Raw genomic sequence first — 16,827 nt, 5'->3', positions numbered from 1 at the left:
GTTGTGTGGAACATCCAGATGGTATTTGGCCTGAGAAAAAATAAAAAATAAAAAATTCCAAAGCCTTTGGTCAATTGGAGAGGATGCCCTTGGCGGGAGTATTCCCTCCCTACTGATGACTGTGACTGTATCAGTGGCAAGTGGAGGCTTCGATTTGACAGGAAGGTTCGTGCGGCAAGCTGTGAGGAGTCAGTGTCATATTCCCATCCGACAGCTCCAGAATCCGGTGTGGATGTTGTCAGATTGGAGCACTGAATACGGAGATGATCACCTTCCATGTGCTGTATGGCTGGGTTCATCTACTTCTCTTAGATCAACCAGAGCTGAGAACTCAAGTCTCAGTTCTAGTCTGGAGATCGCAAGAGGTGCTTCGTTGCAGGCACTCAAGTCACAAGAGGTGTCTGGTCACTATATAGCCAGTACAGCCACCAATGTAGCATTCTTCTCTGCCAAGTCTGCTGTTCGTCAATGTGTTGTGTCATGATGTCCCGGAGGGAAGGGAAGTGGTGGTGATATCGCCCTAGAGTCCTGAAGATTGTTCCAATGATCTACTCCCAGGAACCTCCCTGCCTCGAGGACGTGTCCTCTTGGAGACCAGGCTGAAGATGTACCCAGAGAAGGTATTTTCAGTTTCTAGGTGGTCATTTGAAGTGAATGTCAAGGCGGTGGCATCTTCCAACTCTTTGCGATCCACCAAACAGGTGGTGCAACTCTAGTTGCTCCTTGAATCCTCCAGGGTGGTAGCTGGTCTCATTGTAGAGACTTCACTATGCAAAATTCCTGGTACTATGCCCGTTTCGTCCCACTCCAAGGCTTGATGGAGAGAAGCATCTTAGTCGTGAAGATGGTGAGAGAAGTCATGGGAGTCTGAAGAGGTGCTGGCCTCCAACTTCTCTGCAGAGAGTCCGCACGAGCTTGAAGAAGAGGGGGCATAAAGGGTGGGGTACTCTAACACTATTGCCGGCGCACCTGCATGGTTCCCATTTCCCCTCTATGCAGGGACGCTGGCATAGTCACCTGCGGCGTGCTCCCTGCTTGTGTTGAGCGTGTTGCAGTTCCTGGTGACATTCCTAGTGCACGCATGCTGCCGTGTTCTTACAGGGCCAGCGCATGCACCTGCAAGATGGTCCCTAGCCAATAGCTGAGAGGCATATTGTTTGAAAGGTATCCTTTCATTAGTGTGTTAGTTATGCAACTAGTGAGTTGCTAGGACCCCTGGTCCTTCTGTGGCCAGTGTCCTGAAACTGAAGTCACTGGTCCTTGCGTGGCCAGTCTGAACCTTGTAGTCCCTGGTCTTTGCTTGGCCAGTTCTGAACCCAAAGATCCTGGTCCTTGTGTGGCCAATCCTGAACCCAAACCCCTGGTCACTGTGTGGCTAGTACTTTACTTCATCCTCCAGTCTGTGTGCAGCCAGTACCTGAATCAATATCCGAGACTTGTGGGTCTGAGTCTGTGCTATCCAAGTATTCCATGTATCCGGACTGTCCTATCAATCTCCGAATCAATCCTCAATCAAGAGACTGTCAAGTAACCGTTCTACCCATGGATCCTGAACCTAGTAGTCTGACTGGAGTCCGTGTCAGTAACAGTTATGCAGAGGATCCAGAACTAAACTAAACTGAATGGCAAGGCCTCTTTCACACTTCCGTCTTTCTTTTTCCGTCACAATGAATCGTTTTGTGAAAAAAAACGGATCCAGCAAATGTTTTTTCATAGACTTGTATTAGCGATGGATTGTGACGGATGGCCTTCCGATTCATTCGTCGTGCACTGGATCAGTCGTAAAATTGCTGTCCGTTGGGCGGGGACAACGCACAGAGGAACGTTTTTGTGCACGTCGGAAAATCGCTCAACGACGGATCCTGCACTGTCCGTTATTGGCTATGATGGAAGCCTATGGACACAGGATCCGTCGCTGACTGTCAAAAGCAGGAATCCAGCGACGGGTTCCGTCTTTTGAAACTGAGCATGCGCAGAAGAATTTCCAGTCAGGGAAATTCTCTCTCGCTCTCTCTCTCTTTTTACTATTGATGCTGCCTATGCAGCATCAATAGTAAAAAGATATAATGTTAAAAACAATTAAAAAAAAAAAAAAATCTTGATATTCTCACCTTCCGGCATCCCACGCAGCCTTCCCAATGCTCTTGACGCTCGCGATGCTGGCGTTCCCAGTAATGCATCGCGGCAATGACCCCAAATGACTTAGTGGTCTCGCAAGGCATTACTGGGAACGGAAGCATCGCGAGCATTGGGAAGGCTGAAGGTGACGCTGGAAGGTAAGAATAACACGTTTTTATTTTTTTTATTATTTTTAATATGGGTTGTGTTCTGTATGCGTTTTCGCAGCGGAAAACTGCTGCGAAGACGCACACACAACAGGTGCACATAGCCTCGACGGGTCCGTCAAAAAACGGACCCAGTGCACCCGTTTCTTACAATCTGCACAGGATCCATCTTTTCAACATTTTGATGGATCCTGTGCAGATTGTAAAAACGTAAGTGTGAAAGAAGCCTTAATGTCAGTAGGTGGGTGTAGCCTGCTGAGGAAACAACTTTTTTCTTCAGGTTGTAATTCTTAGTGTCAGCCTCTTGTTGGCAGCAGCGTACATCCCATGGTTTCCCGTGTCCCCCCAAAGACGCACATGAGAAAGGATATTGTTAGAAAAATTGAATATCAAATCTATAAAACAAGCTAAGTCTGACCGAGAATGAGAAGCAGCATGCACCATACCCACAAACAAATGCTCAAATAATGGACCACAAATGCAGTACAGCATGTTCTACCTACTGAATGTGTTCCCCCACAAGGCTCATTAACAATGCATTCGTACGCTAAAACAACCAGGAATCTGTAGTTAATGATCCTACTCAAATATTCTGAACCTAAATGGATTTCCATTTGAAATCTGCCAAAATGTATGTTCCACTGCATGAAAATAGAGTTCATGTTAAGGGCAGCACAGTGGCTCAGTGGTTAGCACCACAGCCTTGCACCGATGGGGTCCTGGGTTCAAATCCCACCAAGGACAACATCTGCAAGGAGTTTCTATGTTCTCCCCGTGTTTGCGTGGGTTTCCTCTGAGTACTACAGTTTCCTCCCCCAGTCCAAGACATACTGATAGGCCATTTAGATTGTGAGCTCCATTGGGGACAGCGATGATAATGTATGTAAAATGCTGTGGAATATTGGAATATGATAGCATTATATAAGCAAAGTATAATAAATAATGTAACCGAGATCACATGTACCATCCTTGTAACAATCCATACAGAACACCTGTAGAAATCTGAGTGTCAGTTGAAATTTCTCAAGCTGGTCCTCTGGTAAACCCAAGCTAGATTTCCCACAACCAAATCCATAGCTTATGAACATGGCTCATCAGAAAAACATGAACATAATTATACAAATAAAGACAGATGGGTAAATCTTTTCACTCACGTCCTGCAGAAGACGAGTATCTAGCAGCTGGTGGTAGGCCTGGGAGGACTCATCGTAACGGTCAAGCTTCTGTAGGTCCAAGGCCTTGTGATAAAGTGCAAATGCCTCAGCTTCCTACAAAAAGAAAACCACTGATATGCCATGATGGAAATATAGGCAACTCGAAAGAATCACATAACTCCACTTACTTGGGCCTCTTTGGTCTGGGTTTTGTGGCTCTTAAAAGTTTCTTCATGTTCTCCTTCTACAGCTGAAGCCGCGTTTAAGGCGGCTATACGAATCTAACAACAAAATAATGAAAGTAAGTCAGATGATAAAAACAACCTAAATTTTATAGTGACGTGAATTACCATTCTGACGAGTCAGTGGGAGTTCTTACAGCTACGTACAGGTATCCATTCTGGAAGAAAGAGAGATGAATGTGACTGGGGGCAGAATATCCACCAATGACAAAAACCCTTACAAGTATTTCAGGATGGCTGAATATGGATTTAAAAATATTGGAGAGTTTTGTTACTGATATTCTGGAGCCAAAGTTCTCAGTGAGTTTGTGACATTATTAATCACCTTCAACAGGCTATGTCAGGAGCAGGTTTATCTCACGAGCAGCCATGTTAGGCCAGGTATACATGCTCAGTATCTGGTCAGTATTTTACCTCAGTATTTATAAGACAAAACCAGGAGTGGAACAATCAGAGGAAAAGTATAATAGAAACACGCCACCACTTCTGCAATTATCACCCACTGCTAGTGTGACCATGATCTAACATGTCACTTATCCCGCAGAGCTGAACAAAGGTAACTATCAGCTGCAAGCTATGGGTTCCAGTAGATGGATCCCTCACAATCTGCTTTTTCGTCGAAGGAGCTTTTTAAAGGGAATGTGTAGTCAGAAAATGACCTATTGCTTAATTCAGGGTTTTGTGTTACATGTATTATTTTTTTTTTTTAAATGGCAATGTATTGTTTTTCATCTCAAGATCTTTATTAAAAAAAAAACCTAAATCTTGCAATTTTATACTGGTGCTATTTTAGACTTCCTGTCATTTCAAGAAGTGTTTTCCTTATAATTAAAGGTAGAATTTCTTTGACAGGAAACACCTCTATACACCATACACAGTATCCACTAATCACAATAAGAAATGTCATACGTACCCCTGCTCCCCCTCCCATTACAATGGCATTTGTATAGGCTCATTAGACACTTCAATACAAAGGATTGCCAAAATGGTCAGTCACCAAGCCTATGTACAGTTAGGTCCATATATATTTGGACAGAGACAACATTTTTCTTATTTTGGTTATAGACATTACCACAATGAATTTTAAACAAAACAATTCAGATGCAGTTGAAGTTCAGACTTTCAGCTTTCATTTGAGGGTATCCACATTAAAATTGGATGAAGAGTTTAGGAGTTTCAGCTCTTTCACATGTGCCACCCTGTTTTTAAAGGGACCAAAAGTAATTGGACAATTGACTCCAAGGCTATTTCATGGACAGGTGTGGGCAATCCCTTCGTTATGTTATTCTCAATTAAGCATATAAAAGGCCTGGAGTTGATTTGAGGTGTGGTGCTTGTATTTGGAAGGTTTTGTTGTGAAGTAAACATGCGGTCAAAGGAGCTCTCCATGCAGGTGAAACAAGCCATCCTTAAGCTGCGAAAACAGAAAAAACCCATCCGAGAAATTGCTACAATATTAGGAGTGGCAAAATATACAGTTTGGTACATCCTGAGAAAGAAAGAAAGCACTGGTGATCTCATCAATGCAGAAAGACCTGGGCGCCCACGGAAGACAACAGTGGTGGGTGATCGCAGAATAATCTCCATGGTGAAGAGAAACCCCTTCACAACAGCCAACCAAGTGAACAACACTCTCCAGGAGGTCGGCGTATCAATATCCAAATCTACCATAAAGAGAAGACTGCATGAAAGTAAATACAGAGGGTTCACTGCACGGTGCAAGCCACTCATAAGCATCAAGAATAAAAAGGCTAGACTGGAATTTGCTAAAAAACATCTAAAAAAGCCAGCACAGTTCTGGAAGAACATTTTTTGGACAGATGAAACCAAGATCAACCTCTACCAGAATGATGGAAAGAGAAAAGTATGGCGAAGGTGTGTACAGCTCATGATCCAAAGCATACCACATCATCTGTAAAACATGGTGGAGGCAGTGTGATGGCTTGGGCATGCATGGCTGCCAGTGGCACTGGGTCACTAGTGTTTATTGATGATGTGACACAGGACAAAAGCAGCCGAATGAATTCTGAGGTATTCAGAGCCATACTGTGTGCTCAGATCCAGCCAAATGCAGCAAAACTGATTGGTCGTCGTTTCATACTACAGATGGACAATGACCCAAAACATAAAGCCAAAGCAACCCAGGAGTTTATTAAAGCAAAGAAGTGGAATATTCCTGAATGGCCAAGTCAGTCACCTGATCTCAACCAAATTGAGCAGCATTTCACTTGTTAAAGACTAAACTTCAGACAGAAAGGCCCACAAACAAACAGCAACTGAAAACCACCGCAGTGAAGGCCTGGCAGAGCATCAAAAAGGAGGAAACACAGCGACTGGTGATGTCCATGAGTGCAAGACTTCAGGCAGTCATTGCCAGCCAAGGGTTTTCAACCAAGTACTAGAAATGAACATTTTATTTAAAATTATTTAATCTGTCCAATTACTTTTGGTCCCTTTAAAAACAGGGTGGCACATGTTAAGAAGCTGAAACTTCTAAACCCTTCATCCAATTTTAATGTGGATACCCTTAAAGGGAACCTGTCACCCCGTTTTTTCGGTATGAGATAAAAATACGGTTAAATAGGGCCTGAGCTGAGCATTACAATAGTGTAGTTTGTGTACCCCGATTCCCCACCTATGCTGCCGAAATACGTTACCAAAGTAGTCGTTTTCGCCTGTCAATCAGGCTGGTCTGGTCAAAAGGGCGTGTTGTCTTCCCCCAGATTTTGCGTAGTTTTCCGTTGGTGGCGTAGTGGTGTGTGCATGCCCAAGGTCCCGAATCCTCTGCCAGGGGATTTAAAAGAGCGCGCTGTTCGTTATTCATTGGTGATCGGTGGGCGCGGCCATCTTCCTTTGGCCGCGCGTGCGCAGAAGCGGCGCTCTGCTGGCCGCGACGCTCTGCTGGCCGCGGCTTCAGGAAAATGGCCGCCGCGATATCCATCTGCGCACGCGCGGCATCCCGCGGCCATTTTCCAGAAGCCGCGGCCAGCAGAGCGCCGCTTCTGCGCACGCGCGGCCAAAGGAAGATGGCCGTGCCCACTGATCACCAATGAATAACGAACAGTGCGCTCTTTTAAATCCCCTGGCAGAGGATTCGGGACCTTGGGCATGCGCACACCACTACGCCACCAACGGAAAACTACGCAAAATCTGGGGGAAGACAACACGCCCTTTTGACCAGACCAGCCTGATTGACAGGCGAAAACGACTACTTTGGTAACGTATTTCGGCAGCATAGGTGGGGAATCGGGGTACACAAACTAAACTATTGTAATGCACAGCTCAGGCCCTATTTAACAGTATTTTTATCTCATACCGAAAAAACGGGGTGACAGGTTCCCTTTAAATGAAAGCTGAAAGTCTGAACTTCAACTGCATCTGAATTGTTTTGTTTAAAATTCATTGTGGTAATGTCTATAACCAAAATAAGAAAAATGTTGTCTCTGTCCAAATATATATGGACCTAACTGTACATGTGTTGTTTCCTGAAACAAGGACCTTAGAGTCTAAGAAAAAAACCTAGTGGCAAATGTGAAACTTGCAAGATTTTTAATTTTAATAAAGAACATGCTATGGAAACAAAAACACAATGCCTTTTTAAAAATACACTTAACATAAAAATCTTACATTCCATTTAATAAGTAGCTGTAACTAGCATACTGTCTCTCTACTTTGCATGAGCAGATTAAGGGGCTTATTCAACTGCTGGACAATCCCTGCTCAATCACTTCAGTGTGCCATATAAAGCAAAAAGAATTGATACTTATTCCCTGCACGTGACCACTGCAGCCGATCAGCTGGGGCCTGTCAGTAGTCCGTCAGAGTAGATGTCCACTCTGACAAAATAGTAAATGCTCCCACTAGGCAGCGGTCACATGACACAATTTTAGGTGGCCAGCTGAGGATAGCAGCACCAATATCATAGGTCATATGTTATGTTGGGCACCAAAGTGATCAAGCAGGGGTTGACCAGAGTTGGACAACCCTTTTAAAGTGCTAGATCATAAATGAATGATGGGTGGGGGTCTGATCCCTAGACTCCCACCTTTCAGTAGATCAGTGCCTCTGGGTATAACAAAGTCATGTGTCTGGACTGGTCATGTGACATGACATCTCTATGGATGTCGTATCACAACCAGTACATTAAACAGGAGACTGGTGGCGGGTGAAGAATCAGGAAGCAGAGGCCATTTTTCTACACTGTTAATTATTTTGCATATTTCACCAGATTTTCAAAAACTTTAGAAATTTACATCATGCATCCCACAAAAGTCATCATTTATCTACAGGGCAGGTGATAAGATGTTAATTCACTGCCTCTTTTTCCCCAAATTTAGTTGTGACTGAATAGAGAGGCTTGGTCATGTATGCGCAGCTACTCCATTCGTGTCTATAGGACTCTATCAGTCTCAGAAAACACCAAGCAGAGCAGCAGCAATCATCCACAACAATGCCGCTCCCCATTCAGGCCCAACTAGTCACAAAAAAAGAGTTGAAGACACCTGTCCTCATAATTGTTAGGGTGCTGTGCTGTCCCATTGTGTCTAGTACACACTCAGTGGCCCTGTCGGGACACAAGGCCAAAACTCCCCCTGCAAAACGGGATTCGGAGGCATGTGCCAACGGGGCCATAAACTAAAATAGTGCCGACAGAGCAAATGTGCGCAATAATAATTCTTGTGCATAAATGCCTGCTGGAGGCGGACACACCAACGACGAAGACTGCCTCTGGGTCTCCGCCAGCAGTAAGCGTACACGCGCAGATATGATGCACAGCAAAGTTCGGACAGAAGCACCGACAGCGCCACCGAGTGTGTATTAGATGCAATGGGGGGGGGGGGGGGACACCCGGTGAACAGTCCCTTATCACCTATGCTGTGGATAGATGGTAAGTGTCTTAGGGTTGTGACCACATTCAGTATTTGCAGAAGAAAAATCTGCTGTACATACTGGAATGTGGCCAGGAAAACACTGTGTAACACACGAAGCATTGAGATATTCTTCTTTTCCCCATTCATTAAAATGACTGAAAACTGCTTCAAAAACATTGAAAAGAATTGACATGCTGCAGATTAGACACTGTGAAAAAATAAGATTTCATAAATCTGATTCAGCTTGCAGGTACAGCAAAACACTACTTTTTTCATGGGAAAACGCAGGAAAGCCATGGCAAAAACCCTTACCCCATACCCTTTTGTGGGAATTCCACTTTACTTTTCTTCTGAAGCAGGAATGATGAACTGCGCTTTCCTAATGTTGTTCCAGTGCAGTGAAACCTCTCACTAAGACCACTTCCTTGAGAAAATCATCGCCATACTCATACCAGATTTTGTTTGAAAGTTCCAGCATATTTAATGCATAATATCCATCTTCTTGAGGTGGTGATCTCAAAGGACGCGTGCACATGATTACCAAAAGCCAAATATTTATTAGCAACGCTGTGCCCCTTGTGCCCTTGGCATGTACACGCGGCTACAGCCACAAACAGCATGGACTTGGATGATAACTCATACTGTTATGCACTGTTATACGCAGGGGATGTAGAAGCTGGGAAGAGTAAAATCGGGAGAAAATCCAAAGCTTTACAACAAAATCCACCACACCATTTTGCCAATGTGGATTTTACCATGAAATATCCACTGCAATAAGGCCACAGCATATGGAGCCCTTAACCAGGATGACAGAGTCGATAGTGGTCATAACTAGGATTGGCTTTACACTAACATTATCAATTTTGTTCATAGCAAGAGCCTTAACCACTATAAGGACTCCTTACCCAACAAATCCTGGTGGCAAAGAATTAAAGTAATAACACGAATATTGACACAGACAATGGTCTTCTTGTCAAAAATACCCCAAACCGCAAGCTTTGATGTGTATTACAACCCTTGTGCAATACTGGACAGAGAAGGTGCTGTTGTACATCATCAACTCATAACACTAAAACCCAAGGAACCAGGAAAGAGGAACACCCACCGATACAGGCATGGACTTTAAAGAGTAGCTTTAAGAGTGCAAAGCCATAGATAATTGCTGATTTTTTAATTCTCACTTAAGAAAGTGCTCACAAGCTACTCCAATTTCACCGGAAAGGGCTCGACTTTCTAGCAAATGTCGGAGCTGGAATTCTGGGATCGCGGCATGCCAAGCTGGATCCAGTAATCTTACGGGGCCTTTCTCGGAGTTAGGCCGGTTTCACACGTCCTGATGTTTCCGGTACCGAAGATGTCAGAGTCCGTGTGTGTAATACTTGTGGCACACATTTGGCAACCATGTGCCGCATCAGTACCACACGAACGGGCACCAGGGAAGAAGATGTAGTAAGAGCTGATCCCCAGCACCGGGTGCTGAAGACGGCTCTCATCATTCTCCCCTGCTCTGCCGGCGATCAGCATGAGCAGGGGAGAATAATGAGAGTTGAAATCATGTGAGAACTTGAATGGGTCTAAGTGTGTAAGTGTCTGGTATGTGTGAAAACTGTCACCACACGTATCAGAGACACCTACGTGTGAAACCGGCCTTAAAGGGAACCTGTCACCCCCAAAAACGAAGATGAGTTAAGCCCACCAGCATCAGGGGCTTATCTACAGCATTCTGTAATTCTGTAGATAAGCCCCGGATGTATCCCGAAAGATGAGAAAAAGAGGTTAGATTATACTCACACAGGGGCGGTCCCGCTGCGGTCCGGGGCCTCCTATCTTCTTACGATGACGTCCTCTTCTGGTCTTCATGCTGCGGCTCCGGCCGGAAAGGTCAGAAGGCCCAGCACCTGCGCACTGCAGTACTTTGCTCTGCCCTCAACAGGGCCAACAAAGTACGCCTGCACCGAAGCGTGAAGACAAGAAGAGGACGTCATGGTAAGAAGATGGAAGGCCCCGGACCAGACCGCGACGCCCATCGGATTGGACCGCAGCCGGACCGCCCCTGGGTGAGTATAATCTAACCTCTTTTTCTCATCTTTCAGGTTACATTGGGGCTTATCTACAGCATTACAGAATGCTAAGCCCCTGATGCTGGTGGGTTTAGCTCATCTTTGATTTTGGGGGTGACGGGTTCCCTTTAAAGAGCGATACCTTACTCCCTGCATCAATTCAGCACTGCCAAGTATAAGATAAGATATTACCGAACGTAGCCTAGTGAAGTACATGGCAGCACTGGCTTAGTGAAAAGAGAGAAATCTCGCTTTTGTCACTGCAAGAGGGAAGGTGGAGGATTGTGGGAGCCCACCATCTGGATTTTCGAGGCCCCACTTTCGCAAGAAAATTGAGCCCTTTAGGGAGACATTCGAAAAATCACCAATGTGGAGCTGCTCAGGCTTTTACTAAATAAAAATAAGAATAGCAAGAAAAAAAACTATCTTCCAATAGACATTTATGGGAATTTATCATTGCAAGGCGGCATTTTTTCAAAGTAACTTACAATGCAAAGATACATAACAGTCCAGTAGAAGTTATAGAAAAATTAAGTAATGAGAACTTTTAGGCCACGTTCACAAGGTCCATATTTTACCTCAGTAGCTGTAAGCCAAAACCAGGAGTGCGTGATAAATGCAGAAGTGGTGCATATGTTTCTGTTATACTTTTCCTCTGATTGTTCCACTCCTGGTTTTGGCTTACACATACTGATGTAAAATACTGACCAAATATTGAACTTGTGAAGGTGGCCTAAACGAGATTTCTGGGATTTATCAAAAGTGGACAAAAGGAAAGTGTGGTTCTAAAATGAAGAAATGGTTTCTACTTACTCTTAAATGTAGCTGCTATATAGTGGTCCCAGAGGTGACCATGGCCCGTCCATTGGTCACCTAACTGCTGCATCTAATCACTGGCCTCCATGATCTATGTACAGCACATGGTAGCTGACCCTAGCGACTGGCTGCAGCGGTCAGATGACTGAAAGACAGGCTGTCGTCACTTCTACTAGTGCCTGGTACAGATTCAAGGGGAAAGTAAGGCTTTATTAATCTGTACTCTTTGGCCAATGTTGCGTGGAAATATTTTATACATCTGATGAACACTGTTCACATTGAAGAAATGATGTAAATGCAGGTGATCCAGGTTCAATCCGGTATCCGGACCTTCCCCAGGGCCCATCGGTAATCTCTGCTGCAATCAGCAGATGTTCTCCCCGCAAAGCCTGTGTCATCCACCTCCTGATAGATATGGGGAAGATAGATAATAGATAGATAGAAATATGATATAGCTAGATGGTCACATGATCCCCCATAGGTCAGCTATTACTAACTGTGCAATGGAATGATCATACACTGCTCTCAATACAGCGGTGTCCTTCAGCAAGTGTGTCTCCCCCATAGAATGAATGAGGACGCCCGCCCGGCGCCTCCCGCCTCTCCTCACAGCCCTGCCGGTCCCCATACAGTCAGAGCTGGGTTTTCTCCACCAGCACACAGAATTACCGGGCGGTAACGTAAAACTTACCTCTGTCACCAGGGCAACCACCTCCCGCACTCATCCATGTAGGACCATTTGCACCTAGTAGTATCGCGGCGCCTTGTAGGCTAAGCGCCCAGCAGGACGTTAACCAATCAAAACATTCGTCTTTGCCAGCCAACAAACTCTGGAGTCCTCCTGGACGTCATTGGAGTACACCCGGATGTAGCTGTGCTTCAGATACGAAGGTAACATCGCCCTCTAGTGGACGTCTGTAGCATTGCACCTTTGCTGTGTAAAATACAGATGACATTGGCACTGCTTAGTGCAAGACGGTTCCAAACCCTGTGAAGCAGCATGGCGCCAGCTTTCTAGCCAGATTGTTCTTGGAAATGTCCAAGGCTGAACTTGATAATGGATTCTACAACCTCAGCGCGGCCGTCAGATTATGTTCACATGAGGTCTTATGCATGGATCCTGCAACACCGCTTTTTTGCAAGCTAATTCAATAACAATCCTGAAGTGTTGTGTACATGATCAGTAAATTTCCTTTGAGTATTTGCAGTGCGTTTTTTTTTCTGCAGCATGTCAGTTCTTTGTGAGTTTCTGCCGTGTTTTTTCACCCATTGACTTCAATTGAGTCAGTCAAATGTGCAGCAAAAGCAAAAACGCAGGTATAAAACTGCGGATTTGCTGAGCTTTTGTTTGCGTTTTACTGGCTTTCCATGGTGTTTCCCACGCAGTCATCTGTGTGACAGCATGGGAAACACTGGCGTGGAGGTTCTTATCAGCGGTAACACTACCGCCAGTAAGACCGTCGGGTCAGAGCACTGCAGGATCATGCTGTCAGATGTCAGTGTGACCCCGAAGCTGTGACTCGCAGCGGTGACCTGTGGTAAAAAGCTTACCGCAGGTCAGCAGGCGTGGGCTGATGAGACTACTGCTCCCATCGGGCTATGTCTGTCGTCATTGATAACAGTGATGGCAGGAGCCACTGATGGGAAACGTAGTATTATCTGCCGGCGCCTGTGCTCACAGTTAAAAAAAAAAAGTAAAATAATTACATACATATTCAAATAAAAAACATCATACTTGCCTAAAACCAAATCCCTGATGCCCTCGTCTCCTAGATATAATGTAAAATAAACCAACATATATACTAACCTGTCCTCCGTAGTCCATGAAATCCCGAGTGTCTTACAGTGATCTCATGTGTAAAGCAGTCACATATGACTGCTCTATCTGGCCGCCGGCGATACATTGACAAGATAATCGCTCCCGCAGGGTATCACAGAGCTGCCATGAGAGAGTTCACATCAGTGACTGCTCTCAAAGTCACCAGGATTGTTGTGTCATATTATGGATTATCTTCTTCAGATAAGGTGAGGAAGATTGTGGTTTATTATTTCATTTTTATTGTAGGAGATGTTGGCTTCGGTGGATTAGGCCTTTGGTGTGTATGGTTTATTTAAGATTCATTAAAGGAGTCTGTCATTATTTCAAATAAAGGACTTTATTCTGGGTGTCTGTGTTAATTTACAATACAACTATAGGATTAGTAATGGATAGGTGTCTTATTGACTCCTCTCTATTACTAACCTGGTGACTTGATGTCACCCGACAATCAACATCAAACGTAAACATCAAATATAAATAAAAATTGTATCTCTGAAAACGTCATTTCATCCTGCAAAAATCAAGCCATCATACAGCCCCAGCAGTGAAAAAAATAAAAAAAACTATTGCTCTCAGAATATAGTGATGCAAAAACAATATTTTTTCTATACAATTGTTTTTATTGTGTTGAAGCAACAAAACATACAAAAATGATCTAAATGTAGTTTCGATATACCGTATATACTCAAGTATAAGCTGAGATTTTTAGCCCATTTTTGGGGGCTGAAAGTGCCCCTCTCGGCTTATACTCAAGTCGTTGTCCCAGTGAGTCAGTGGGGGATGAGGAGCGGGAGCTGTCACATACTTACCTGCTCCCGGCGCGTCTCTGCATCTCTGATGGTCCCCAGGCGCTGGCAGCTCTTCTTCTGTTCAGCGGTCACGTGGTACCGCTCATTAATGTAATGAATATGGACGCATATTCATTATAGCAATGAGCAGTACCAGTTACCGCTGAACACTGGAACAAGCTGCCGGCGCCAGAGACCACCTGTCAGTGAGAAGCAGGGACCGCGCCGGGAGCAGGTGAGTAAAACGGGGGAGGGTGAGCATTGTGCGATATTCACCTCTCCCCGTTCCACCGCTGGGGGCCACTCCGTCTTCCGTGTCCCCTGACTGTGACTGTTCATGTCAGAGAGCGAGATGATGTGTTTAGCGTGCGCGCCGCCCTCTGCCTGAACAGTCAAAGCCAGAGGACACAGAAGACACAGCGGCGCCCGGCGGTGGAACGGGACAGGTGAATATCGCAAGTGCCGGGGGCCTGAGCAACGAGAGGTGAGTTTGTGATATTTTTTTTTTATTGCAGCAACAGCAGCATATGGGGCATAATCTATGGAGCATCTTATGGGGCCATAATCAACCTTTGTGCAGCATTGTATGGGGCAAATGTTTCTATGGAGCATCTTATGGGGCCCATCATAAACTGTATGGAGCATTATATGGGGCTCCTGATTCAATATGGATATTCAAAAACACAACCTACTGATGTCTCAATTAATTTTACTTTTATTGGTATCTATTTTTATTTTTGACATTTACCAGTAGCTGCTGCATTTTCCACCCTAGGCTTATACTCGAGTCATTAAGTTTTCCCAGTTTTTTGTGGCAAAATTAGGGGTCTCGGCTTATACTCGGGTCGGCTTATACTCGGGTCGGCTTATACTCGAGTATATAAGGTAATCGTACTGAACCGAAGAATAAAGCTGACTTATTACTTTTACCACATGGAGAACAGCATAAAAAAATCTCTGAGCTGTTGGTTTTTGTTCATTCTGCCTTCCAAAAATTGTAATAGACAGGGATAAAAAAAATGGTGTAAAAAATATATAAAACCAATTATTCACCTACTGTTTTATTTATTCTTCTCCTCAAAGGTCGCAGTAAGGCTTGTGAGTCGCCCACCAGGCGTCCTGTTCGTGACGCCAAAGTTGAGTCGCCCACCAGGGCAGCAGGGTACTCGGTACCGGGTCCTGTCTTAAAGGGGAAGTCACGGTGGCTGTGACCCAGTCCGTGGCCCTGGGCACCCAATTAAGGGGACAGTCTTTTAAGGGAAAAATGTTTATAAGTCTGTTGTGATGCCACCTGTGGTGTTCGGTCAATAGTGGGACCGATGCTGTGTTAAAGGGGTCTTCTGGGGGATGTTATTGCAGCACTGATGGTACACTTCCCACAGGTGAAGCGGGGTCCCCAGGGGTCCTAAGGTGTGTAGTGGTGATGACGGTTGCCAGTAAATGAGTAAAGGACACAAGTTTTAAGTCTTTACCTGGTTTACTGTAGTTGGCAGGCCACAGTCCAGGGCACCGGCAACAGGTACATAGGAGTCCAGGCAGCCCGGAAACAAGCGGAATCCCCTTGGCAAGTCAGGTTAGGAGCCTTCCACTCTGCGCTTGCTAATGTCCCTTGCTGCCTGAAGTGTTCCAAACAAGGTCCTAATTCTTTCAGTTCTTTCTCCTGTCCTGGGACAGGTACCTGTATGGCAGGCAGCTTGAGCCGTACTTTCTGGGGCCTCTACACGGTGACTCCAGGCTCCAGGATGCTGCTGTACCACAGGCGTAATTTGGGCAATGTCTGTATGATCGTATGCCCTCCGGTTCTGCTGAGTGTCCTACAGTTCCACTCTACCTGGTCTCTGCACACTGACTCCTCGGAGGCCTATTCTCAGCCTCCTTGAGCCCCGAATCTCTTCTCTGCTCCTTTCTTGTCTGTCCTCGCGCACAGACTGTCTGCACAAACTGAACTCACTCCTCCAAACCAGTATCTTTATTTAGAGAAGCTGCCCTAAAACAGGGTTTTGAGCTCCCCCTCCTGGCCTGGATTTGGAAGGTGTTGTGTGTGTGATAACCTGCCAAAGGGAATCTCACTTGTCTCCAGGCATAGCACTACCCTCTCCGAGAGGAAGGCAGCACTACTGTGATACCCGAACTCCTGGGATGCCACATCCCCCCCGTTAAATCCAGTACTCCTGGACTGGGGAAAGAAACAAACAACAGGTTAGAAAGACATTTTTGTAAAACATCTGAAATACATCAAAACAGGTTGATAACTTTTCATCCCTTAAGGGAGGTACGTTTCTTGAACGTTGCAATAAACATTTTATAAAACTACATCTGGCCTTATACCAGGGTGTCCATGTTCATAAGTAGGGTTGAGCGACTTTTACTTTTTTAGGATCGAGTCGGGTTTCGCGAAACCCAACTTTGTCAAAAGTCGAGTCGAGTGAAATCGTCCGATTATCGCGAAAAGTCGGGGATCGACCAAAACACGAAACCCTATGCAAGTCAATGGGGAATCAAAGTCGGCAGTGAGTTGAGGACAGGAAAACACCTACAGTGCCCATTTTAATGTCAAAAACATCAATTCTTGTCACTTAAGCTTGTGAATCTTAATTTACCTTATAATAACATTTAGTCATTGAAAATTGGGGGACATTTGGCTAAAGTTGTGGGGAGGGGGGTAGGGCTGGCTCAAGTTTTTTGTGGGCCCAGGAAACGCGGACTACGTCACGGCGGTGGAACCGGGAGAGGTAGTAAGTATTAAAACTTTGCAAGTGCTGTGATCCCAAGCAAGCAGGGGGGCCTGTTGT

At 45.1% G+C, this 16,827-nt stretch overlaps 1 protein-coding gene across 8 annotated transcripts in view; it reads right to left on the bottom strand.

Moving 5' to 3' along the window:
* Positions 1-12,257, bottom strand: part of CABIN1 (calcineurin binding protein 1) — a 242,231-nt gene extending 229,974 nt beyond the window's left edge. For 6 of the 8 annotated variants that reach the window (XM_077293470.1, XM_077293474.1, XM_077293475.1 and 3 more), the window contains exons 1-4: positions 12,120-12,257; positions 3,790-3,839; positions 3,628-3,720; positions 3,440-3,553 (exon numbers count right to left, since the gene is read on the bottom strand). In XM_077293470.1, the coding sequence (XP_077149585.1) occupies positions 3,440-3,553; positions 3,628-3,720; positions 3,790-3,792 (210 nt within the window). In that variant the 5' untranslated portion in view covers positions 3,793-3,839; positions 12,120-12,257. The other 2 variants (XM_077293471.1, XM_077293472.1) reach the window with 2 other exon arrangements.
* Between the last annotated feature and the right edge of the window lie 4,570 nt (positions 12,258-16,827).

The sequence above is a fragment of the Ranitomeya variabilis genome, chromosome 1 (genome assembly GCF_051348905.1).
Source record: "Ranitomeya variabilis isolate aRanVar5 chromosome 1, aRanVar5.hap1, whole genome shotgun sequence".
Classification (NCBI taxonomy): domain Eukaryota; kingdom Metazoa; phylum Chordata; class Amphibia; order Anura; family Dendrobatidae; genus Ranitomeya; species Ranitomeya variabilis.
The sequence above is the reverse complement of the archived record's forward strand: the minus strand, read 5'-3'. Positions and strand labels throughout refer to the sequence as shown.